At 42.8% G+C, this 26866-nt stretch overlaps 2 protein-coding genes across 2 annotated transcripts in view; both read left to right on the top strand.

The window, feature by feature from the left end:
• LOC131443401 (kunitz-type protease inhibitor 1-like) overlaps positions 1 to 3143 on the top strand; it is an 8454-nt gene extending 5311 nt beyond the window's left edge. The window contains exons 9-10 of the mRNA XM_058613011.1: positions 986 to 1051; positions 2436 to 3143. Coding sequence (XP_058468994.1) covers positions 986 to 1051; positions 2436 to 2617 — 248 coding nt within the window. The 3' untranslated portion in view covers positions 2618 to 3143. The remainder of the gene's footprint in view (positions 1 to 985; positions 1052 to 2435) is intronic.
• A 145-nt stretch (positions 3144 to 3288) lies between these two features.
• On the top strand, positions 3289 to 26468 carry LOC131443329 (pleckstrin homology domain-containing family G member 3). The gene is given in 19 exon segments (XM_058612853.1): positions 3289 to 3425; positions 5068 to 5144; positions 7782 to 8191; positions 8469 to 8569; positions 9544 to 9613; positions 9800 to 9846; positions 14129 to 14279; positions 17121 to 17252; positions 17335 to 17517; positions 17597 to 17689; positions 18028 to 18185; positions 18441 to 18475; positions 18604 to 18644; positions 18647 to 18683; positions 18763 to 18798; positions 18928 to 18938; positions 19453 to 19653; positions 23592 to 24969; positions 25308 to 26468. Coding segments are annotated over 19 exon segments (4146 nt in total). The 5' UTR covers positions 3289 to 3330; the 3' UTR covers positions 26198 to 26468.
• The last annotated feature ends 398 nt before the right edge of the window (positions 26469 to 26866 follow it).

Raw genomic sequence — 26866 nt, forward strand, 5'->3', positions numbered from 1 at the left:
TAAGACAGGTCCCTACAGTTTGGTGTAAGACGGGTCCCTACAGTTTGGTGTAAGACAGTTCTGTACAGTTTGGTGTAAGACAGTTCCGTACAGTTTGGTGAAAGACAGGTCCCTACAGTTTGGTGTAAGACAGGTCCCTACAGTTTGGTGTAAGACAGTTTCCTACAGTTTGGTGTAAGACGGGTCCCTACAGTTTGGTGTAAGACGGGTCCCTACAGTTTGGTGTAAGACAGTTTCCTTCAGTTTGGTGTAAGACAGGTCCCTACAGTTTGGTGTAAGACAGGTCCCTACAGTTTGGTGTTGGACAGGTCCCTACAGTTTGGTGTAAGACAGGTCCCTACAGTTTGGTGTAAGACAGGTCCCTACAGTTTGGTGTAGGACAGGTCCCTACAGTTTGGTGTAAGACAGGTCCCTACAGTTTGGTGTAAGACAGGTCCCTACAGTTTGGTGTAAGACAGGTCCCTACAGTTTGATGTAGGACAGTTCCCCACAGTTTGGTGTAAGACAGTTCCCCACAGTTTGGTGTAGGACAGGTCCCTACAGTTTGGTGTAGGACAGGTCCCTACAGTTTGGTGTAGGACAGGTCACTACAGTTTGGTGTAAGACAGGTCCCTACAGTTTGATGTAGGACAGTTCCCCACAGTTTGGTGTAAGACAGTTCCCCACAGTTTGGTGTAGGACAGGTCCCCACAGTTTGGTGTAGGACAGGTCCCTACAGTTTGGTGTAAGACAGGTCCCTACAGTTTGGTGTAAGACAGTTCCCCACAGTTTGGTGTAAGACAGTTCCCCACAGTTTGGTGTAGGACAGTTCCCTACAGTTTGGTGTAAGACAGGTCCCTACAGTTTGGTGTAAGACAGTTCCGTACAGTTTGGTGTAGGACAGGTCCCTACAGTTTGGTGTAAGACAGGTCCCTACAGTTTGGTGTTTTGTTTAATTGTTGTTGTTGTTGCTGTCTACGTTCCGTCTCTGTCCGTCTGTCTGCAGAGCATAATGTTTTCTTCAGAGGAATGTTTGATCGTTATGAGAAGGAGGAAGACAAAGACGACTCAGGTCAGACCATAATAATCACTTGATAATCACTATGGTCCATGGATGTGTTATAAGGATGTAGCTCCGCCCCCTCTGCCTTGAAGACAATGTTGTGGCCAATCATGGTACTGCAACAAAAAATAGTCATGGGCCCAAAAAGCAATTTTACCATTGAGCACAAAAGTAAAAGAAACGCATGTAAAACTGTTCACAGCACACCTGGAGACATGGACACAGGACACCTGGAGACATGGACACAGGACACCTGGAGACGTGGACACAGTCATCTATAGATCTTTATATTGTATATTTTTAATTCATGGAGTTTCACATGTATAAAACCTTCCTAAAGGCCATAAAGAGCCCAGAAACATTCAGAAATATTCATAGTGACATGTGAACACGGGGCAGATGACGGTGTGATGATTCCCGGGTCGGCTGCTTGTCTTATACTCACTATCTGTTCATAAAGTTACTGATAAATGTGATGAACACATGAATTAGAGTGAAAGAATCTGGAGGTATAAAATTACGTTTAACACGTTGTTATTGTTCCTAATAATATGATCATGTTAGAGTCTGCAGATTTTCTGGCCTGACTTTATCTTAATATTGTATGATTACTACATTAACCATATTACTCATTATAATGATAAGTTAGCTTCATTTATAAACCACCTACAACAACAGTTAGAAATTTAAACCAAAATACAAAGCATAGCAATGAGACCCAAATCATATTCATGGTTAATATTCTTTGGATCATAAAAGTACTTAATGTTATTATTATTATTTTCAAATATAAAATCCCTGAGTCATTTGACAGTTATTAGCATACAGTTTATCAGTGAGTGGAAGAAAAGAACATCATTCCTGTAACAACACATATAAATAATAATAACATAATTATTATAATAATTAAAAATAAAGATAGCCACGGTCAATTACATGAACCATTAAATTGATCATTTTAACCTTTAATGAAATCATTCTACTTTTCACTTTACTGTTTCCACTGTCATTCATTTACAAATCCATGCTTTAAAGACCGAAGCTAACGTGACATCGGTATTCACGAAATCCGCTCGCGCACGTCAGTAGCGTACTCCCATCATGCCTTTCACTGTTTACGGACGCGCCGAGCATGTCGAGAACGTGGGCGGCTCGTTCACAGAGCCAAAAGGCATCATGGGAGTAACACTACTGCACATGCTCAAGCTCTACACAACCCACAAGTAACCCAGGAAGTCAGAAAGTGTTTTGGCATATGAGCTGAGTGAGCAACTCCATAGGAATGAACAGAGCCAAAGGGGCGGGGCTATATCCACTTCTTATAATACATGCATGCTACGGTCACACTGTGCTGTGACACTGACAGGAAGTGACATCACTCTCTTCTTCTCAGGCTCCATAGCGCTGGCTGTGATCCTGTCGGTGGCCATCTTGGCTCTGTTAGCCATCCTGACGTACTGCTTCCTGAAGAAGAGGCGCGAGCACTCCCATAGGCCTGTCGCTGCAGGTCCCGCCCACGTGGCCCTGTCAGAGCAGGATACACTGGTTTACAACAGCACGACCAAACCCGTGTGATGTCATCTGTGTGAGGTCACCAGTGCTGATACCATGGCCGTCATGGTCCCGCCCCTTCATTTAAATACAGTATATAATGGATCATTTCAATATTGTGGACACACACACACACAGTCACTTTGTGTTTGTTATATTTATGAATGATCTCAGGTTTCTTCTTCATATTTTTTTGTTATTACTTTTGTGTTTGATGCTGAAAAGTTTTCGAGTGACATTAAAAGAAAAAGTCCAATCTAACACACGTGTATGTGTGTGTGCGTGTCTCTGTGTGTATACGTGTGCGTGTGTGTGTATACATGTGTGTGTGTGCGTATACCTGTGTGTGTTTCTCTGACGTGTTCACACTCGTCTCTGGTTGTGTAACTGACTCCTGTGTCACAGACATGTCTTTCCTGTCCAGCAGGGGGAGACATAGTCTGGTTGTGACTCATCTTTCAGCTGCTTTAATCAATGAGTAATAATTAATCATAAATACACATTTACTTTTACTGCAAAAACAAGAGAAAATAAACACTGTATCACTGTTGCTATGGTTACAGTTGTCAGTTATTAAAATTGTGTCTTCTGTTGATCACAGTGAGGCGCTCTGTGGACACGCCCCCTGTGACGGTTTGTGTCTGATCAGGGTTGGGGTTAAGAGGGAGAGGCGTGGTCTATAAACGGAAGGAGGCGGGGGGTAGGGTCTTTCTTTCCGCTGGGTTCAAACAGCGCGCATGCGCAGACAGTGGTGTGAAAGCAGCGGTAGTGTGCAGGCAGAAGTGTGTCTGTCAGAGTGTGCGTGTCACGGTGACAGCGTGAACTTCACCAGGTGAGCGTGAACGTCCCCCGTTGTTTAGCGCACGTTTGTTCATTTGTTTGTGTTTGTTTACTGAACGTGCGCGTGAACCTCGTTCATTTCAAACTTCTCTGTGATTGTGAGGAAACGCGCGCGCGTGTCAGCGCGTGTCACGTATCGCCGTGAACTTTGTTCGCGTCAAGTTTGTTTTCGGGACGTTTGATTGACAGCTGAGTGTTTGTTTTTTCAGTCGCAGTAAAGTTTTAGTCAGAGGGACACGCCCAGCAGGAAGTGACTGTGACGCGTTCAAAGACCCGAGTTTCTATGGTAACATTCAGTTTGATGATCAGGTGATATTGATATGTGATCAGATTTAGTGAGAAAAAAAACTGGACCATCAGTCAATTCCTGAACCAGGACCAGGACCCGTTGCTGCAGTCAGTCTGGTTCCTCAGACCTGGTCTCTGTTGGTTTCACTTTTCTCGCCCATCACATTCCATGACATGACATGACATCACATAATAATAATAATGCATTTTATTTTCAAGCGCTTTCTAAATACTCAAAGACACCTTACAGAACATAAAAGCAGCTAAAACAACATCAAATGGTAAAAATCACAAAGAAAAAAGAAAAAAAAACACAGTGGACTGAGCTGAACATTAAAAGCAATTTTAAAAAGGTGAGTTTTTAAGTCAGTGACTTGAACATTGGACGGTCGGTGCAGTTGCAGATCTGTTTGGGGAGTGAGTTCCAGAGGGAAGGGGCGGCGACGGAGAAGGCTCTGTCGCCCAGGTTCGGTGCTTGGTCCTGGGAGGTGGAGTCAGGAGGTTAGCATCGGATGAGTGTGTTGTGGGACCGGGAGCCAGTGGAGGTTCTGGAGGCCATCCTCCAGAACCTCCACTGGTGGAGGGTGAACCACATCAAATGTGGTCACGGGTGCGGGTGTGGGTGAGCAGACAGGCAGCAGAGTTCTGGATGTATTGGAGTTTATTTAAGATTTTAGATGATAAGCCGTACAGGATGCTGTTGCAGTAGTCGAAACATGACATCACATTGCATGACATGACAGAACATGACATGAAAGGACATGACATGAAAGGACATGACAGAACATCAGATGACATGACATGACATGACATTGCATGACATGACAGAACATCACATCACATGGCATGACAGAACATGACAGAACATGACAGAACATGACATTGCATGACATGACATGACAGAACATGACATTACTTGACATGACATTACTTGACATGACATGACATCACATCACATGACATGGCATGACATCACATGACATGAAAGGACATGACGTGACATTACTTGACATGACATCACATGATGTCACATGACATCACATGATGTCACATGACATCACATGACATGACGTCACATGACATGACGTCTCATGACATAACGTCACGTGACATGACATGACGTCTCATGACATGACATGACATGACATGACATGCCATCACATCACATCACATGCACTAGGCATGCTGCGAGCCGGCCACAGAATAGCAGCATGGATGTATTATAAGAACTGGATGTAGCTCCACCCCCTCTGCCTTGTAGACAACAAAAAATACTCATGCCGCCCAAAAAGCAATTTTCCCATTGAGCACAAAAGTAAAAAAGAAGCATGTAAAACTGTTCACAGGACACCTGGAGACATGGAGACATGGACACAGGACAACTCGAGACATAGACACAGGACACCTGGAGACATGGACACAGGCATGTATAGCGCTTTATATTCTATATTTTTAATTCATGGAGTTTCACATTTGTAAAACCTTTCTAAAGGCCATAAAGAGCCCAGAAAAATCTTATTTCTCAGAGTGACGTCGCAGGTGTGTATGAGCACAGCAAAGCGCGGTCATGTGACGTCACAGGTGTGTACGAGCACAGCAAAGTGCGGTCATGTGACGTCAGGTGTGTACGAGCACAGCAAAGCGCGGTCATGTGACGTCGCAGGTGTGTACGAGCACAGCAAAGCGCGGTCATGTGACGTCGCAGGTGTGTACGAGCACAGCAAAGCGCGGTCATGTGACGTCGCAGGTGTGTACAAACACAGCAAAGCGCGGTCATGTGACGTCGCAGGTGTGTACGAGCACAGCAAAGCGCGGTCATGTGACGTCAGGTGTGTACGAGCACAGCAAAGTGCGGTCATGTGACGTCAGGTGTGTACGAGCACAGCAAAGCGCGGTCATGTGACGTCACAGGTGTGTACGAGCACAGCAAAGTGCGGTCATGTGACGTCAGGTGTGTACAAACACAGCAAAGCGCGGTCATGTGGCGTCTCGGCTACTGTCAGGGAACCGTACGATGTGAACACTTTATGAGAAATGTGAATAAATGAAGACGATGAGGGGATTACTTTTAAATTTTTTAGTTTTAGTGATTTATTCTTCACTCATTAGCATTTATTTTCAAACTTCTTATCGATGTATTAATGAGCAGCTGTGTGGATTCAGACTGATGAACACATGAATTACACAAATATAAAATCCCTGAGTCATGTGACAGTGATTAGCATACAGTTTATAATAACTCCTTTAGCTCGGATTAGCTCTTTATGGCAACAACACATTAAACCACAGCTCTTTATTGACAGCAGGTGATACACAGCCTCTCTTATTTAGGAGTAACTTAACATAAGCACGGTGACACAGTTAATGTCTCAATAAAGCAAGAGATCCACTTGTTGATAAGAAAATGAAAATGAGACAACATAATGGGACAAAAAGAAATCAAGGCATCAGCAAGGCATCAGCAAGGCCTCTCGCAGCGTGCCATTGCTGCTGAGGTTGGACGCAGTAAGACAGTCATTTTAAACTTCTTCAAAGATCCTGAGGGTTATGGAACAAGTGGTAAACCCAAAAATGTTTCACCGGCCCTGAGCCGGAGGATCCAAGTGTCTGTCCGTCAAGACACGGGACCATCCTCCCCAAATTAACTTGGGGACGAGAATGCATGAGAAACCAAACATGGGACAAGAAAGTTTTTTTCTCTGATGAGAAAACATGTTACCTTCAACGTCACTGGCATGACAAGAAGCTCCCACCTGAGATGTGGAGGGGGCGTCGCCTTTCAATGTCCCATGTTTGGTGCATGTTTTAGTTTCTTTGATGAATAAACACTTCTTTAAAATCATTCACATTCAACAGTAAAAGAGCAATGATTGAGACGTGCAGAGGTCAGAGGTCACTGTGTGACCAGCAGCTAGTGGCTCCTCCCTTTCAGTCTAATTGGATTATGCCCCGCCCCCCCTACTCTCTGAGACCTGATCACCTGATCAGTCCTGGTCCTGATCTGTGTCCAACCTGTGTGTGTGTGCGTGTCTGCAGGCTGAAGGTAAACCACTGTGTGTGTGTGTCTGTGTTGTGTTTGTGTTTCTTTGTGTCTGTGTCTGTGTCAATGTGTGTGTGTGTTGTGTTGTTGTGTTGTGTTGTGTTGTTGTGTTGTGTAGGTTGTATTTGAACTAACTTAGATCAACAAACAAACAGATCAAAGAATTGACTTGAAAACAAATGATGACATCACAATAGATCTGATCCAGCTGTTGTCATAGCAACATCCACTGACGCGTGTGTGTCTTTGTGCGTGTCTGTTAGTGTGTGTGTGTGTCTGAGTGTGTGTGTGTGTGTGTGTGTGTGTGTGTGTGTTACTTTCAGTCTAATGCTGCGTCCGTTCAATCCAACATAATCTCAGGTCACATGACCACTCTCTTAATCACCATGGTAACCAGCTGGCTTGACTTTAACTGTGTTATGTAAGACAGGTGTGTGTGTGTGTGTGTGATACTTCTCTTTCTTTTTGTTACAAACTTACAAACAGGATTCTTATCTAATAACAATACATATATTTATTAAAGCTTGAACTGTAACAACTGTATTTTGTTTTAAGATCAGGATTTAAAACACTGTTGTGATTAAACAGTGTGCTAGCTGTTAGCTAGCACACTGTTTAGCTAACTAGATAGCAAGGTCAAATGTCATTGTTTGTATTATTTGATTTCACCACCCAACATTCATATCGGTGACTTTTGTCTTCTGATTTAATAAGAGAACGTCGCCTGTCTGTCTGTACGTCTGTCTGTAAGTCTGTCTGTCTGTAAGTCTGTCTGTCTGTAAGTCTGTCTGTCTGTAAAACAAAAAATAGTTGTTACAGTTCAAGCTTTAATAGACATTTCAAAGTATTGTTATTACATAAGAATCCTGTTTGTAAGTTTGTAACAAAAAGAAAGAGAAGTCTCACACACACACACACACACAGATTTAGGGCTTTTGTTGTGGTAAAAAGCTCAGTGCTTATATTATGACTTTTATTTTGAAAGTGTTTGTGACCTCATCACACATGTCAATCATGCAGAGTGTTCCCGCCTCTCCAACGCCTCCATCAGCAGTAATGAGCACGCTCCATCGGCCACACCCTCCGACTCCTCAGACCGCCGCCCCCTCAGCCTGATCTCAACGCTGTCCTCGGGGTCCGGATCCTCCTGCGACGACGGCCCTGCCCCCCCGCCTTCCTCCTCCAACACCCCCAACCCTGAAGGTGACGAGGAGGCGGGGCAGTGCCCACAGTCTGATAGAAAGGGGCAGGGCCTCATACTCAATAACAACAACAACAACAAGGTGTTGACAACCACTCGTGCGTCCAGCAGGCGGCAGCAGAGTGGCAACATGGTGCCAAACTGTCAGCTGACGTACCTGGACCGCGTCGTCATGGAGATCATTGAGACGGAGCGAATGTACGTGAAAGACCTGCGAATGATCGTCGAGGTGAGTGAGTTATTTGTCTCCTGTTTTCAGGATTATTTGTCTCCCGTTTTCAGGATTATTTGTCTCCTGTTTTCAGGATTATTTGTCTCCTGTTTCAGGATTATTCAGGATTATTTGTCTCCCGTTTTCAGGATTATTTGTCTCCCGTTTCAGGATTATTCAGGATTATTTGTCTCCTGTTTTCAGGATTATTCAGGAATATTTGTCTCCCATTGGCAGGATTATTTGTCTCCTGTTTTCAGGATTATTCAGGATTATTTGTCTCTCCTGTTTTCAGGATTATTTGTCTCACCTCATCGACTGCTCTGATGTCTCCATTCGTCCAGAACAGGTTTGTTCTTTGTTTGGAAACATCGAGGACATTTACGAGTTCAACAGGTGAGACAACACTCCATCTGGTCTGGTCTGGGTTCAGTTCTGGTCTGGTCTGGGTTCAGTTCAGTTCTGGTCTGGTTTCCTCAGGTTCATCACTCGCTGCTCCTAGTCTGTGGGTGAGTTTGTTTTGCAGACCGGGGCGTCCCGGCTGCATGGGTGGAGTTTGGAGTGGTTTTGCTGTGAAAAGTCGTCTGCCCTTTCTCAATACAAAAGTACACAAGTATGTACTTGTGTTTTGTAGAAGTACGACAGGAGTACACACTCAGAGTACTCACTAACAGAGAACACACTCACATAATACACACAGAGTACACACAGAGTACACTCAGAGTACACACTCACATAATACACACAGAGTACACACAGAGTACACTCAGAGTACACACTCACATAATACACACAGAGTACAAACTCTCAGAGTACACACAGTGTACATAAGTATGATTCTTCAGTTAGAACAGTATCTACTTCCTTCTACTGTTTGATTGACAGGTGGCACCAATTGCTTAAGCCTCATTAGCGCCACCTACAGTGTTGATAAATGAACATATGAAATACTAATAAATGCAAATATATTGTTATTATTTTCACGTTTTAAATATATATATAAAAAAAATTTTTTGACAAATTTATTAGCAAGAGTACGGACAAGTATGGATATTGAGAAACGGCCCACGTTACATCACTTCCTGTTAATTGACTTCCTGTTCCTGTTCATCACAAAGATGATTTTAATTTAAGACGTTGAATTTAATCATGAATAATCACTTTATTAAGGATTCACCAGCTCCCCCTGCTGACCAGGATGTCACTGCACGCTGTGTGATTTTTTTTTTTAAAGTTTAAATTTGCTCAGTGACTGAAAACAAAGCAATAACGATGAGATGAAAAGAAGGCAGCGTGTTGTTGTTGTTGTTGTTGTTGTTGTTGTTGTTGTGGTCATCATGTTGCCATGGTGACGTGCTCCATGTTTACAGTGAACTGCTTCAGGCTCTGGACCTCTGTGACAAAGACGCCGTCGCCGTCGCTCGCTGCTTTGTTGTGAAGGTGAGATGTTTTAATTTAGTCCAAATATTGTGTTAAAATAAGTGACTTTAAATGTCAAACAATGAATAAATACTCAATAATGTGTATATTATATATAATGATAATAATAATGTTCTCACGCAGATTCATTTGGCTTTTATTTAGTTCCATTTTTTGTCAAGACTTTAACTTTCCTGTTTGTTTCAGAGTGAATATTTTGAGATCTACACACAGTACTGTACTAACTACCCTCAGTAAGTACACACACACACACACACACATTACTGTACTAACTACCCTCAGTAAGTACACACACACACACACACACACACAGTACTGTACTAACTACCCTCAGTAAGTACACACACACACACACACAAACACACATTACTGTACTAACTACCCTCAGTAAGTACACACACACACACACACAGTACTGTACTAACTACCCTCAGTAAGTACACACACAAACACACATTACTGTACTAACTACCCTCAGTAAGTACACACACACACACACACACACAGTACTGTACTAACTACCCTCAGTAAGTACACACACACACACACAGTACTGTACTAACTACCCTCAGTAAGTACACACACACAGTACTGTACTAACTACACTCAGTAAGTACACACACACAGTACTGTACTAACTACCCTCAGTAAGTACACACACACACACACACACAGTACTGCACTAACTACCCTCAGTGAGTACACACACACACACACACACACATACACAGTACTGTACTAACTACCCTCAGTAAGTACACACATACACAGTACTGTACTAACTACCCTCAGTAAGTACACACATACACAGTACTGTACTAACTACCCTCAGTAAGTACACACACACACACACACACACAGTACTGTACTAACTACCCTCAGTAAGTACACACACACACACACAAACACACATTACTGTACTAACTACCCTCAGTAAGTACACACACACACACACACACACACACAGTACTGTACTAACTACCCTCAGTAAGTACACACACACACACAGTACTGTACTAACTACCCTCAGTAAGTACACACACACAGTACTGTACTAACTACACTCAGTAAGTACACACACACACAGTACTGTACTAACTACCCTCAGTAAGTACACACACACACACACAGTACTGTACTAACTACCCTCAGTGAGTACACACACACACACACACACACACATACACAGTACTGTACTAACTACCCTCAGTGAGTACACACACACACACACACACATACACAGTACTGTACTAACTACCCTCAGTAAGTACACACATACACAGTACTGTACTAACTACCCTCAGTAAGTACACACACACACAGTACTGTACTAACTACCCTCAGTGAATACACACACACACACACACAGTACTGTACTAACTACCCTCAGTGAGTACACACACACACACACACACACAGTACTGTACTAACTACCCTCAGTGAATACACACACACACACAGTACTGTACTAACTACCCTCAGTGAGTACACACACACACACAGTACTGTACTAACTACCCTCAGTGAGTACACACACACATACACAGTACTGTACTAACTACCCTCAGTGAGTGTACACACACACACACACACAGTACTGTACTAACTACCCTCAGTGAGTACACACACACACACACAGTACTGTACTAACCACCCTCAGTGAGTACACACACACACACACACACACACAGTACTGTACTAACTACCCTCAGTGAGTACACACACACACACACAGTACTGTACTAACCACCCTCAGTGAGTACACACACACACACACACACACACAGTACTGTACTAACTACCCTCAGTAAGTACACACACACACACACACACATTACTGTACTAACTACCCTCAGTAAGTACACACACACACACACAAACACACATTACTGTACTAACTACCCTCAGTAAGTACACACACACACACACACAGTACTGTACTAACTACCCTCAGTAAGTACACACACAAACACACATTACTGTACTAACTACCCTCAGTAAGTACACACACACACACACACACACACAGTACTGTACTAACTACCCTCAGTAAGTACACACACACACACACAGTACTGTACTAACTACCCTCAGTAAGTACACACACACAGTACTGTACTAACTACACTCAGTAAGTACACACACACAGTACTGTACTAACTACCCTCAGTAAGTACACACACACACACACACACAGTACTGCACTAACTACCCTCAGTGAGTACACACACACACACACACACACATACACAGTACTGTACTAACTACCCTCAGTAAGTACACACATACACAGTACTGTACTAACTACCCTCAGTAAGTACACACATACACAGTACTGTACTAACTACCCTCAGTAAGTACACACACACACACACACACACAGTACTGTACTAACTACCCTCAGTAAGTACACACACACACACACAAACACACATTACTGTACTAACTACCCTCAGTAAGTACACACACACACACACACACACACACAGTACTGTACTAACTACCCTCAGTAAGTACACACACACACACAGTACTGTACTAACTACCCTCAGTAAGTACACACACACAGTACTGTACTAACTACACTCAGTAAGTACACACACACACAGTACTGTACTAACTACCCTCAGTAAGTACACACACACACACACAGTACTGTACTAACTACCCTCAGTGAGTACACACACACACACACACACATACACAGTACTGTACTAACTACCCTCAGTGAGTACACACACACACACACACACATACACAGTACTGTACTAACTACCCTCAGTAAGTACACACATACACAGTACTGTACTAACTACCCTCAGTAAGTACACACACACACAGTACTGTACTAACTACCCTCAGTGAATACACACACACACACACACAGTACTGTACTAACTACCCTCAGTGAGTACACACACACACACACACACACAGTACTGTACTAACTACCCTCAGTGAATACACACACACACACAGTACTGTACTAACTACCCTCAGTGAGTACACACACACACACAGTACTGTACTAACTACCCTCAGTGAGTACACACACACATACACAGTACTGTACTAACTACCCTCAGTGAGTGTACACACACACACACACACAGTACTGTACTAACTACCCTCAGTGAGTACACACACACACACACAGTACTGTACTAACCACCCTCAGTGAGTACACACACACACACACACACACACAGTACTGTACTAACTACCCTCAGTGAGTACACACACACACACACAGTACTGTACTAACTACCCTCAGTGAGTACACACACACATACACAGTACTGTACTAACTACCCTCAGTGAGTGTACACACACACACACACACACACAGTACTGTACTAACTACCCTCAGTGAGTACACACACACACACACACACACACACACACAGTACTGTACTAACTACCCTCAGTGAGTACACACACATCTTCACTCCTGTTTGTGTTCACCTGTTCATACCTGTTTGTTTTCACTCGTTCATACTTGTTTTTTTTCACTCGTTAACACACTCACTCCTGTTTGTGTTCACCAGTTCACTCCTGTTTGTTTTCAGCCATTCACTCCTTTTTGTGTTCACTTGTTCACATCTGTTTGTTTTCACTCGTTCACTCCTGTTTGTGTTCACTCATTCACATCTGTTTGTTTTCACTCGTTCACACCTTCACTCCTGTTTGTGTTCACCCGTTCACATCTGTTTGTTTTCACTCATTCACCCGTTCACTCCTTTTTGTTTTCGCCCATTCACTCCTGTTTGTGTTCACGCGTTCACATCTGTTTGTTTTCAGTTGTTCACCCGTTCACTCCTGTTTGTGCTCACACCTGTTCATACCTGTTTGTTTTCACCCGTTCACGCCTGTTTGTGTTCACCCGTTCACATCTGTTTGTTTTCACTCGTTCACCCGTTCACTCCTGTTTGTGTTCACCCGTTAACATCTGTTTGTTTTCACTCGTTCACCTGTTCACTCATGTTTGTTTTCACCCGTTCACATCTGTTTGTTTTCACTCGTTCACCCGTTCACTCCTGTTTGTGATCACCCGTTCACATCTGTTTGTTTTCACCCGTTCACTCCTGTTTGTGTTCACCCGTTCACATCTGTTTGTTTTCACTCGTTCACCCATTCACATCTGTTTGTTTTCACTCGTTCACCCGTTCACTCCTGTTTGTGTTCACCCGTTAACATCTGTTTGTTTTCACTCGTTCACCTGTTCACTCATGTTTGTTTTCACCCGTTCACATCTGTTTGTTTTCACTCGTTCACCCGTTCACTCCTGTTTGTGTTCACCCGTTCACATCTGTTTGTTTTCACTCGTTCACCCATTCACATCTGTTTGTTTTCACTCGTTCACCTGTTCACTCATGTTTGTTTTCACTCGTTCACCCGTTCACTCATGTTTGTTTTCACCCGTTCACATCTGTTTGTTTTCACTCGTTCACTCCTGTTTGTGTTCACCCGTTCACATCTGTTTGTTTTCACTCGTTCACCCGTTCACTCCTGCAGATCAGTGGCTGCTCTCACTGAGTGCATGAGGAACAAATCTCTGGTCCAGTTTTTCCGTGAGCGTCAGGCGCTGCTGAAGCGGTCACTTCCTCTGGGTTCATATCTGCTCAAACCGGTTCAGAGGATCCTCAAATATCACCTGCTGCTCCAGGTAACAATCCAGTCACACCTGTGTCACACACCTGTCTCACCTGTGTCACACACCTGTGTCACACACCTGTCTCACCTGTGTCTCACACTAGTGGTCGACTGATACAGGTTTTTTATGGCCGGTGCCGATGTCTGATACATGCAGCTGATTTCTTTAGGCCGATAATGCTTTTTCTCCCTCCATTTACATGATAAAAATGACACAATGATAACAAATGTTACACAAGTCTCAATTAAACCAAAAAACGAAATATGTATTAACAAAACAGTTAAACAATGTAGAACATTTAAAAATATATCAATAAACAAACAATTTTTACACTGAAATGTGCAAATTCCTGAGATCACGATGAGATGAGATGAGTCCACATACTGGAAGTGTTGTTTTTCTTTCCTGTATCAGCCTCCATGTCGCCCTTCTTTTCAGCCATTTCTCTAAAAAGAAGAAACAAGAACACACATTCAGTAGATTTGATCTGATGCTTACATTCTGAGTTATTTTAATAAATGAATAAATGAAACTTTTGTTTTTCTACATGAAATAAAATGACCGTGTTTTATTATGTCACCTATTATGCAAAGACAACACAGAGAGAGAGACTGACAGAGTGAGACAGACAGACAGAGAGAGAGAGAGAGACACACAGACAGCGAGAGAGAGACGTGCAGACGTGCAGCGGTGCCATCTCACCAGCTGGAGATCAGACATGTTTTTTGAGCTCTATGACGACTGTAAGCGGCTCGAGCAGAGTTTTTTAAAAAAAACAGTGTTGTCCCGCGTGTGGCAGAGAGAAAGAGAAAGAAACACACACCGACCGCGTCGCATTATTAATGCAATAATACAGCAAAGTTAGACAGTTAAAAATACATTGAAAGTTGAAAACTTACCGTTCTCTCATGGAGGATAGTTGTTGTAGGCAGTCTTACAAAACCCCCAGCTGCTCTCTGCCGGGGGGGAGGGGCAATGCATGTGCTTCAGTGCTCTCCAGCATGTCAACACAGAGCTACGTGAATGCGCAGGACGAAAACAAAAAAGTGCAATAGATCGCAAACGCACCCACGAATCAGCCGATGCTGATACACGGAAAAAACGCAAATATCGGCCTGAGTATCAGTCGACCCCTATCTCACACCTGTCTCACCTGTGTCTTCCACCTGTCTCACCTGTGTCTTCCACCTGTCTCACCTGTGTCGTTGCTGTTGATGCTTTTGTCGTTGTTGTTGTTGATATTGTTGTCATTGATGTTGTTCTCGTCGTTATTGTTGATGTTGTTGTTGATGTTGGCATCATTGATGTTGTTGTTGATGTTGTCCTTGTCGTTGATGTGGTGGTTGTTGTTGTTGTCCTTGTGGTTGATGTGGACGTTGTTGATGTGGTTGTCCTTGTCGTTGATGTGGACATTGTTGATGTTGTTGTCCTTGTCGTTGATGTGGACGTTGTTGATGTTATCTTTGGCGTTGTTGATGTTGTTGTCCTTGTCGTTGATGTTGTTGTTGATGTGGACGTTGTTGATGTTGTCGTTGATGTGGTTGTTGATCTTGTCCTTGTCGTTGATGTGGTTGTCCTTGTTGTTGATGTTGTTGTCCCTGTCGTTGATGTTGTCGTTGACGTTGTTGTCCTTGTCGTTGATGTTGTCCTTGTTGTTGTCCTTGTCGTTGATGTGGACGTTGTTGATGTTGGCGTTGTTGGTGCCGTTGATGTTGTCCTTGTCGTTGATGTTGATGTTGGCGTTGGCATTGTTGATGTTGGCGTTGTTGGTGCCGTTGATGTTGTTGTTGATGTGGACGTTGTTGATGTTGTTGTCGTTGGCGTCGCTGATGTTGTTGTTGATGTTGTCTTTGGCATTGTTGTTGGTGTCGTTGTTGTCCTTGTCGTGGATGTTGTTGATGTTGTCCTTGTCGTTGATGTTGTTGATGTTGTTGTCCTTGTCGTTGGTGTGGATGTTGTTGATGTTGTCCTTGTCGCTGATGTTGTCGTCCTTTTCGTTGATGTGGACATTGTATATGTTGTTGTCGTTGTCGTTGTCGTCGTTGATGTTGTTGTCCTTGTTGTTGATGTTGTCCTTGTCGTTGATGTTGTTGTTGATGTGGAAGTTGTTGATGTTGGAATCGTTGATGTTGTTAATGTTGATGTGGAAGTTATTGATGTTGTTGTCGTTGGCTTTGGTGTTGTTGATGTTGTTGCTCGTTGGCGTCGTTGATGTTGTTGATGTTGTTGTCCTTGTCGTTGATGTCCTTGTTGTTGATGTTGATGTTGTCCTTGTCGTTGTCGTCCTTTTCCTTGATGTGGACATTGTTGATGTTGTTGTCGTTGATGTTGTCGTCGTTGATGTTGTTGTCCTTGTTGTTGATGTTGTCCTTGTCGTTGATGTTGTTGTTGATGTTGGCATCGTTGATGTTGTTGTCGTTGATGTGGTTGTTGATGTTGTGGTCCTTGTCGTTGTTGATGTCGTTGTCCTTGTCGTTGATGTTGTCCTTGTCGTTGATGTTGTCCTTGTCGTTGTCGTCCTTTTCGTTGATGTGGACATTGTTGATGTCCTTGTCGTTGATGTTGTCGTTGTCGATGTTGTTGTCCTTGTTGTTGATGTTGTCCTTGTCGTTGATGTTGTTGTTTATGTGGACGTTGTTGTTGTTGATGTGGTTGTTGATGTTGGCATTGTTGATGTTGCTGTTGTTAATGTTGATGTTGTCCTTGTCGTTGATGTGGAAGTTATGGATGTTGTTGTTGATGTTGTCATTGGCTTTGGCGTTGTTGATGTTGTTGATGTTGTTGTTGATTGTTGGCGTTGTTGATGTTGTTGTCCTTGTTCTTGATGTTGTTGTCGTTGATGTTGTCGTGCAGGAGATAGCGAAGCACTTTGACCCTGAGGAGGAGGGTTACGAGGTGGTGGAGGAGGCCATCTACACGATGACGGGCGTGGCCTGGTACATCAACGAGATGAAGAGGAAACACGAACACGCAGTCCGACTACAGGTTAGCCTCCAACAAACAAACAAACAAACAGACAAACAGACAAACAAACAGAAGACCAGAATGAAACCAGTGTTTCCTTCAGGAGGTTCAGTCTCTGCTGCTGAACTGGAAAGGTCCAGACCTCACGACGTACGGAGAACTGGTTCTGGAGGGAACCTTCAAAGTTCATCGAGCCAAAAACGAGAGAACGTTGTTCCTGTTTGATCGCATGCTGCTCATCACCAAACGCCGCGGAGAACACTACGTCTACAAGACGCACATCACGGTGAGGAAAGCAGAAGAGTGGGATTACAATGACATGAATGTTTGGGACTGATGTGGTTTTTGTTCTGGTCTGGTTTTAGTGCTCCACGCTGATGTTAATCGAAAGTGCCAAAGACTCTCTGAGCTTCAGCGTCACTCATTACAAACACCCCAAACAACCACACACGGTCCAGGTGACAATCTGTTAATCTGAATAGATTAGGTCAGATTAGAAAGAAAAAACAGGGAGATAAACTGATCTATCCATTTATTCATGGAGGTTTGATTGTTTAAAATATATGTCTGTTAATCTACTGGTAATCTGCAGTTAATCTACTGGTAATCTACCGTTCATCTGCATTTAATCTACCGTTCATTTGCAGTTAATCTACCGTTCATTTGCAGTTAATCTACAGTTAAACTACAGTTTCATCTGCAGTTAATCTACAGTTCATCTGCAGTTAATCTACCGTTCTTCTGAAGTTAATTTGGCTGTTTTTTCTCTTTATTCATTAATCTGTGAAACAAACAGGCAAAGACTGTGGAGGAGAAGAAGTTGTGGGCTCATCACATCAAACGTATCATTCTGGAAAATCACCACGCCATTATCCCACAGAAGGTCAGGAACCAGAAACCGTTTTTAGACCAGTGTAGACCAATAGAAACCAGTGTAGGCCAGGAGAAACTAGTGTAGACCAGTAGAAGCCAGTGTAGACCAGTAGAAGCCCAGTGTAGACCAGTAGAAGCCAGTGTAGCCCAGTAGAAACCATTTTAGATCAGTTTTTGACCAGTAGAAAACCAGTATAGACCAGTATAAGCCAGTATAGATCAGTAGAAGCCAGTTGAAACCAGTGTATACCAGTAGAAGCCATTGTAGACCCAGTAGAAGCCAGTATAGACCAGTAGAACCAGGTTTTAAACCAGTACACGTGTCCTCTGTTTCAGGCTAAAGATGGCCATCTTAGAAATGGATTCCATACGTGAGTAAATGTTGACAATCATAGTGATTGTCATATAATAATGATTCATATTAGTTTAAGGAAACATTTCTGCTGTTTTTCTGATGTATTGAATATGTGAGGTCACTTCCTGTCCTTCTCCCGCACAGATCCTCCTCGGTATCGCTGCAGTCCAGAGCGTCTGAAGAAAGAGTTTCAGCGAGAGCGTCGCCAGGACGACGACAGTCAGGTGACCACACACAGCTGTGGGATTATGTGATTATCTGCTGCTCTGAGACGTTCAGGTAACCTTTGATTTTTCTTCTCAGAGCTGAACACAGCGACACTGAAACCTGACACCACAGGTAACAACTGACATCAACTCACATTATTATCATCATGAGCAATCAACAGCATCTCATCATCTCCTTCTTCTTCTTCTTCTTCTTCTTCTTCTTTTTCCTCCTCCCTCCTCCTCCTGCTGCTGACATCAGACATCTTACAGGTAAGATGAGCTTCAACTGTACGATTTAACCCTGAATGCATCATGGGGACACGTCTTCATCCATAAAACAAATACATTACACATATGTGTAGGTTATTAAATGTAATTATATTATATTATAATATATTACATTATATTATTGTATTATATGATATTATATTACATGATATTAAATTAAATTATATTATATTATAATATAATATATTATATTATAATGTGATATAATATATTATGATATTATATTACATTACAGTATATTACATTATATTACATGATATTAAATTATATAAATATTATATAAATTAAATTATGTTATATTATAATATATTATGATATTATATAAGAGTAAAGATGAAACATTCAAACCTCGTTTCCAGAAAAGTTTGGACACATAAAATGTCCCTCCTCATGTCCCTCATGTCCCTAATGAAGACGTCCTGTTGTTGACGCAGAATGTCAGATGTTTGGAGTCATGCAGCACTCTCTCACACACGCACACACACACACCCTGCAGGCCACTGCCAGCAGCAGCACACTGGACTCCAGTCAGAATCAGTCTGAGGCTGAGGAGGACGGGTTGTCTCCACAGCGCTCTCATCAGGTGGACAAGGTCCTGCTGGAGGATGACCAGGTAGAGGACTTCTCCAGCTCTGTGCTGGCTGCCATCTCCTGCTGGTCCCTCAGGGTTCAGGTCTTTCTGTCCAACTCGGTGACGGTGAGGTGTCTTCCTGCTGCTGCTAATGCTGCTGCTGACCTCTTCAGAGTAACCTGCTAACAGATAACATGCTGGTTCTTCAGTTTTATGCTGGTTCTTCAGTTTTATGCTGGTTCTTCATTTCAGTGCTGGTTCTTCATTTCAGGGCTGGTTCTTCAGCTCAGTGCTGGTTCTTCAGTTTGGTACTGGTTCTTCATTTCAGTGCTGGTTCTTCAGTTTTAGGCTGGTTCTTCATTTCAGTGCTGGTTCTTCATTTCAGGGCTGGTTCTTCAGCTCAGTGCTGGTTCTTCAGTTTGGTACTGGTTCTTCATTTCAGTGCTGGTTCTTCAGTTTTAGGCTGGTTCTTCAGTTCAGGGCTGGTTGTTTAGTTTTGTGCTGGATCTTCAGTTTTATGCTGGTTATTCAGTTTGGTGCTGGATCTTCATTTTTATGCCGATTCTTCAATTTTATGCTGGTTCTTCAGTTCGGTGCCGATTCTTCAGTTCAGTGCTGGTTCTCCAGTCTTATGCTGGTTCTTTAGTTTGGTGCTGGTTCTTCCGTTCGGGGCTGGATCTTCATTTTTTATGCCGATTCTTCAGTTTGGTGCTGGTTTTTTTTCAGTTTTATGCTGGTTCTTCAGTTCGGTGCTGGTTCTCCAGTTTTATGCTGGTTCTTTAGTTTGTTGCTGGTTCTTCCGTTCGGTGCTGGATCTTCATTTTTATGCCGATTCTTCAGTTTGGTGCTGTTTTTTTTCAGTTTTATGCTGGTTCTTCAGTTCGGTGCTGGTTCTTCAATTTTATGCTGATTCTTCAGTTCGGAGCTGATTCTTAAGTTCAGTGCTGGTTCTCCAGTTTTATGCTGGTTCTTCAGTTTCACGCTGGTTCTTCATTTCAGTGCTGATTCTTCGGTTCAGTGCTGGTTCTTCTGTTGGGTGCTGGATCTTCAGTTTTATGCTGGATCTTCAGTTAGGTGCTGGTTCTTCAGTTTTATGCTGGTTCTATAGTTTGATGCTGGTTCTTCAGTTTTATGCTGGTTCTTCAGTTCGGTGCTGTTCTTCAGTTCGGTGTTGGTTCTTTAGTTTTGTGCTGGTTCTTCAGTTTGGTGCTGGATCTTAATTTTTATGCCAATTCTTCAGTTTTATGCTGGTTCTTCAGTTCGGTGCTGGCTCTTCAGTTCAGTGCTGGTTCTTCAGTTGGGTGCTGGTTCTTCAGTTCAGGGCTGGTTCTTCAGTTTTATGCTGGTTCTTCAGTTCAGTGCTGGTTCTTGAGTTCGGTGCTGGTTCTTCAGGTTTATGCTGGTTCTTTAGTTGGGTGGTGGTTCTTCAGTTCGGTGCTGGTTCTTCAGTTTAAGCTGGTTCTTCAGTTAGGTGCTGGTTTTTCAGTTTAGTGCTGGTTCTTCAGTTTTATGCTGATTCTTCAGTTCGGTGCTAGTTCTTCAGTTCGGTGCTGGTTCTTTAGTTTTGTGCTGGTTCTTCAGTTCGGTGCTGGTTCTTCAGTTTTATGCTGGTTCTCCAGTTTTATGCTGGTTCTTCAGTTCAGTGCTGGTTTTTCAGTTGGGTGCTGGTTCTTCAGTTTTATGCTGGTTCTTTAGTTTGGTGCTGGTTCTTCAGTTCGGTGCTGGTTCTTCAGTTGGGTGGTGGTTCTTCAGTTCAGGGCTGGTTCTTTAGTTTGGGGCTGGTTCTTCAGTTTTATGCTGATTCTTCAGTTCGGTGCTAGTTCTTCAGTTCAGTGCTGGTTCTTCAGTTTTATGCTAGTTCTTCAGTTCAGTGCTGGTTCTTGAGTTTGGTGCTGGTTCTTGAGTTTGGTGCTGGTTCTTCAGTTCAGTGCTGGTTCTTCAGTTTTATGCTGGTCCTTCAGTTTGGTGGTGGTTCTTCAGTTTTATGCTGGTTCTTCAAATTTGTGCTGGTTCTTTAGTTTTGTGCTGTTCTTCAGCACCGAACTGAAGAACAATATGTATATATTTGTATTTATATATATATATATATATATATATATATATATATATATATATATATACATATATATACATATTGTTCTTCAGTATACAGCGGAGAAAATAAGTATTGAACGGTGTCAACATTTTTCTCACTAAATATATTTCCGATGGGGCTATTGGGATGAAATTTTCACCAGATGTCAGTAACAACCCAAGTTATCCACACATATAAAAAAATAAAAACAAATGAGTCCACAAATGAAGTTGTGTGTAATAAAGTGAAATGACACAGGGAGAAAGTATTGAATACACTTGCTGAAATGTATTTAATACTTAGTAGAACAGCCTTTGTTGGTAATGACAGCTTCAAGACGCCTCCTGTATGGAGAAACTAGTCGCACACATTGATCAGCTGTGATTTTTGCCCATTCTTCCACACAAATTGTCTTCAAATCTTGAAGGTTCCGGGGGCATCTTCTATGAACTCTGATCTTCCGTTCTTTCCAGATGATTTCATTCGGATTCAAGTCAGGTGATTGACTGGGCCATTCTAACAGCTTGATTTTCTTTCGCTTAAACCAATTGATTGTTTCCTTGGCTGTGTGTTTGGGATCATTGTCTTGCTGAAATGTCCATCCTCGTTTCATCTTCAGCATCCTTGTGGATGGCAGCAGATTCTTATCAAGAATATCACAATACATTTCTCCATTCATCCTTCCTTCAATTACATGAAGTCTGCCAGTGCCAGATGCTGAAAAACAGCCCCACACCATGATGCTCCCACCTCCAAACTACACTGTTGGTATGGTGTTTTTAGGGTGATGTGCAGCACCATTTCTCCTCCAAACATATTGTATGTTGTGACAGCCAAAGAGTTCAATTTTGGTCTCATCTGACCATATTATATTTTCCCAGTATAACATTGGCTTGTTTAAATGTTGTGCAGCAAACTTTAAGCGAGCTTCCACATGCCTTTTCTTGCGCAGTGGTGTCTTGCGTGGTGAGCGTGCATAGAGGCCATGGCGGTGGAGTGCATTACTTATTGTTTTTTTTTAAACGACTGTACCTGCTTCTTCAAGGTCTTTCTGAAGATCTCCGCGAGTGGTCCTTGGTTCTGGGACAACTCTTCTAATTTTTCTATGGACTCCTCTGTCAGTAATCTTGTGAGGAGCACCTGGTCGCGGTCGGTTAATGGTGTAATGATGTTCTTTCCACTTCCGAATAATAGCTCGAAAAGTGCTCACTGGAACATTCAGAAGTTTAGATATACATCTGTAACCAATGCCATCCATATGTTTGTCTATAATAAGCTTGTGAAGTTCTTGGGACAGCTCTTTGCTTTTACCCATCTTGAAATGCTTCTTGAGTGTCACCTTGATAATGAGAAACCTTTATAGGCCACCAATTACGACTTATCCAGCTAATATAAATTTGTACTGATAGGGGGCAGGATTGCTTCCTAAATACTAGCTTCCTGTGCCTTCTTACACCTTTTTTTCTTCATGTGTTCAATACTTTTTCCCTGTGTCATTTCTTACTTACACATAACTTTTGTCATGGACATTCATGTTTTTATTTCTTTGTATGTGTGGATAACTTGGGTTGTTACTGACATCTGGTGAAAATTTCATCCCAATAGCCCCATCAGAAATATATTTTCTGAGAAAAATGTTGACGCGTTCAATACTTATTTTCTCCGCTGTATATATATATATATGTATATAATGTATATACATATATACACACACATATACACAAACATATATATATATACATTATATACATATATAGTATATATATATACATATATATATACATGTATATAGTTTTGTGCTGTTCTTCCTACCGAACTGAAGAACAATATGTATATATTTGTATTTATATTTATATATATATATATATATATGTATTTATATATATATATATATATATACATATGTAGTATATATATATATATATATATATACATGTGTATATATATACATTACTGCCGTGTTGGTTTATCATTGTTTTCTTTTTTCTAGTCATCTGTAGATAAACTGCCACAGGAAACAACATCAGAATCTGAGCCGGCAGCTAACCCTGAAGCAGAATCCCTTTCTGATGTGGACTCTGCCTTGATCTTAGCATCTCCTCGGAGGTCGGAGGAACTGAGGCCTGAAGGAGAGGCAGTGCTCACAGAGGAGCCTGATTCAGATTCAAAGACCTTGAGCAGTGGGGACTCATCGGACGATGAGGAGGATGACAAGGATGCAGCAAAGAAAGAGGACGAAGCCACCAGCATTCTTCCCTCCTCTGTTCTGGACAAAGCCAGTGCCATCGCCCAGCACTTCAGCAACAGCATCAAAAGAGGCAGTGTGGCCCAGGACGACGCCCACTCCCTTTGTTGTGCTTCTCCACGGTTACCCAGCCGGACTGGTAGCAGCCGCAGCCTCAGCCTCAGTGCGGAACCTGTCGACCGAATGCTGAGGCTCAACAGTGTTTGTTCTGATCTGGTTGAGGCCTTCAGTGCAACAGACTCCACCCTCCTATCTCCTCGGGGTGACAACCTCTTTGACGGCGACAGAGGCATTCAGCAGAGACGGGACTCCATTTTGTCTAAACAAGACCAGCTGCTAATTGGGAAAATCAGGAGTTACTATGAGAATGCAGAGAGCCAGGATGCCAACTTCAGACTCCAGCGCAGAGAGAGTCTGACATATATCCCAACTGGCATGGTCAGGAGCTCGGTCAGCAGGTTCAACAGTATCCCAAAAGATAAACCCGCTCTCACAAACCTCTTTACCACAACCACATCCTCCAGTTCTGACCCGTCCTCAGTGGAGTCCCCGTTGACAGTACCCACAGACCAGTTTGATCACATGGTCTTTACTGACCCTCTGCGCTCTTTCAAGTCTGATCAGAGAAGCATGGGTCCAGAGGACTCTGCAGAGGGCCTCAAGTTCACCTCTCAGAGTCTGGAGGATACTCCATTAGAGGATGAGGAGTTCAGGCCTTCATCTGAAATGATCAAGATCTGGCAGGTGATGGAGCGAGATATCACCATATCCCCGAATGTTGACAGAGCGTGTGAAGCCCGGAGAAACTTTACCAAGATCCCAAACAAGAACCAAGACCAGGAAGCATCTGACCTCAATACTGACTCACTGGAGTCAAAGAATCCTTCCTCCCTCACAGTCCTCAAGGTGCCACTTCCTGTTGAGGCTCAGCTAAAGGTGGAGGCCGAGGAAGAAATGAGCCAGGTGGACGACGTGGACAAAACAAAGAACAAAGTTCTTCATCTGGCTCGTCAGTACAGTCAGCGACTCAAACCAACCCAACCAGTGGTGCGACAGCGAATTCAGGGAGTCTTGATCAGCAAGAAGACCTTACCCTGTGTGGTGGAGGAGACAGAGGTTTCAGGTACTGACACCTTCACACCTCTTTCACTCCAGCAGAGGGCAGCAGGACAAATTAAAGATGCTATCAGACTGATAATCACAGGTTATACCTTATTTACACAAATCATCTAAATGTCATGTGAGTAATTTTTTATCATGAACATGTATGTTCTCAAGTTTAAGTTTTAAACCTCACAGCAACTTAAATACTGATTTAAATATGCAAATGAGGAGGGTTCAGGTATTTTAAGACATTTACATAGAAGTCTTAGGGTTCATGCTCAAGGTGTCCAGTTCATCAGTTTTAAAAGTATTTCATGGTTTCATTTAATGATTGATGATTTACTTTTGTTTTTGCAGAGAAACCAAACCTGACTTTGAAACTGGTGTCTCAGCACAAGTCATCCTTTACACCATTGAGCCCCATAGACCAGAGCCAACCTTCAACCCCCCTCCTCGGTGTGGTCTCCTCAGGTCAGGCTAGCACCTGCAGTCCCATAAGTCCTCCTCCACCCACAGAAAGCTTCACATGGCCTGACGTCCGAGAGCTTCGCTCCAAATACTTGGAACAGAAAGGTCCTGTTGGCCGTAGTCACTCTATTCCAGAGCAGATGTTTGGAGATCTGAGGAGGCACTCCAGCTGCTCCTCAGGCCACTTCCTCTGTAAAGGAACATCGATGGAGGTTCCTCCACACGAGCCTTGCAGCAGCCAGGACACAAGCAGCAAACCGCTTCTCAGAGCCAAATCCCTGGACCCTCAGCTGAGCAGAGTGCGAGTGACAGAGCTTCAGAAGCTCCAGGAACAAGTCGTTGATAGCAGCCATCAGGATTATTTTATTGCAGCTGAGACACCGTTACCTGATGACCCACAACACAAGATGGTCATCATAGAGAAACTTCCAGCACCTGAGTCAGACCCTTCACAAACAGCCCTGAAAACCAAACAAGAAGAAGTAGAAAATGATGACAGTTATGTTCAGATTCGATCTCCAACCAGCAGAGAGAAGATTTCCATCATGGCTGTTGCCGATCGCTGCCGGGCTTATCAGGATTCTGATGAGTACAAACTGAGGGAGGAAGCAAAAGCTCGAAGTGAGTCAGTGAGACCCAGAGAGCTTGATCAGACGGAAGTGTCTGCTAACAATCAGAACAATGAAGAGTTTGTGAGGACAACGTGTGAGCAGAAGACCGATTCTGCTCAGCAGAGCGTCGTGAAGAATCTGAGGGAAAAGTTCCAGAATCTCAGCTGAGTCACGGTTAATGGATCAATGTTTTTAATAAATGTATAAAACCCAAAGATTTAAACAAAGATGGCGTCACGTTGGGGAACCAATGGTCAGTCAGCAATTTCCTGCCAAAACAACAGCCGAGGACGGTTTTTGATTGTTTCCATTAACTGTGACCAAAATATTTGTTAATATTTCTTGTAAAATAACACAATCAGACCTAAATAATAGAACGATGGTTAAGCCCCGCCCTCAAACACAGTCTGGCCAGTCAGAGATAAATGACGTTAATGGAGACATGAAATTACACTAGCTAGCTAACATTAGCTAATGACAATGAATCTTACGTTAATGCTAACATTAGCTCAGTAGCAGCGTTGCTCCTCATGTTGTCACTGTTTTAATGTGTTCACCCACGACGCATAGATTCTAAATGTCACGTGTGTTTGTCTTTACTTTACGTTAGCTCAAGAATCAGAACTGGATCACACACAATCCAGTTCTGATTCTGACCGATCCAAACCACATCACTTTTAACGTCCCAGACATGTGAAACTTGTTAGCGTTAGCATACAAATAAGCTATGTTAACTCAGCACCCGCACGCTGTTAGCCTAATGCTAACAACACAAAAAAACTACAACATCCACTTAGTCATATTTTACCTTTGATGTTTTATCACCATATTAAAACG

The sequence above is a fragment of the Solea solea genome, chromosome 17, assembly GCF_958295425.1.
Source record: "Solea solea chromosome 17, fSolSol10.1, whole genome shotgun sequence".
NCBI lineage: Eukaryota > Metazoa > Chordata > Actinopteri > Pleuronectiformes > Soleidae > Solea > Solea solea.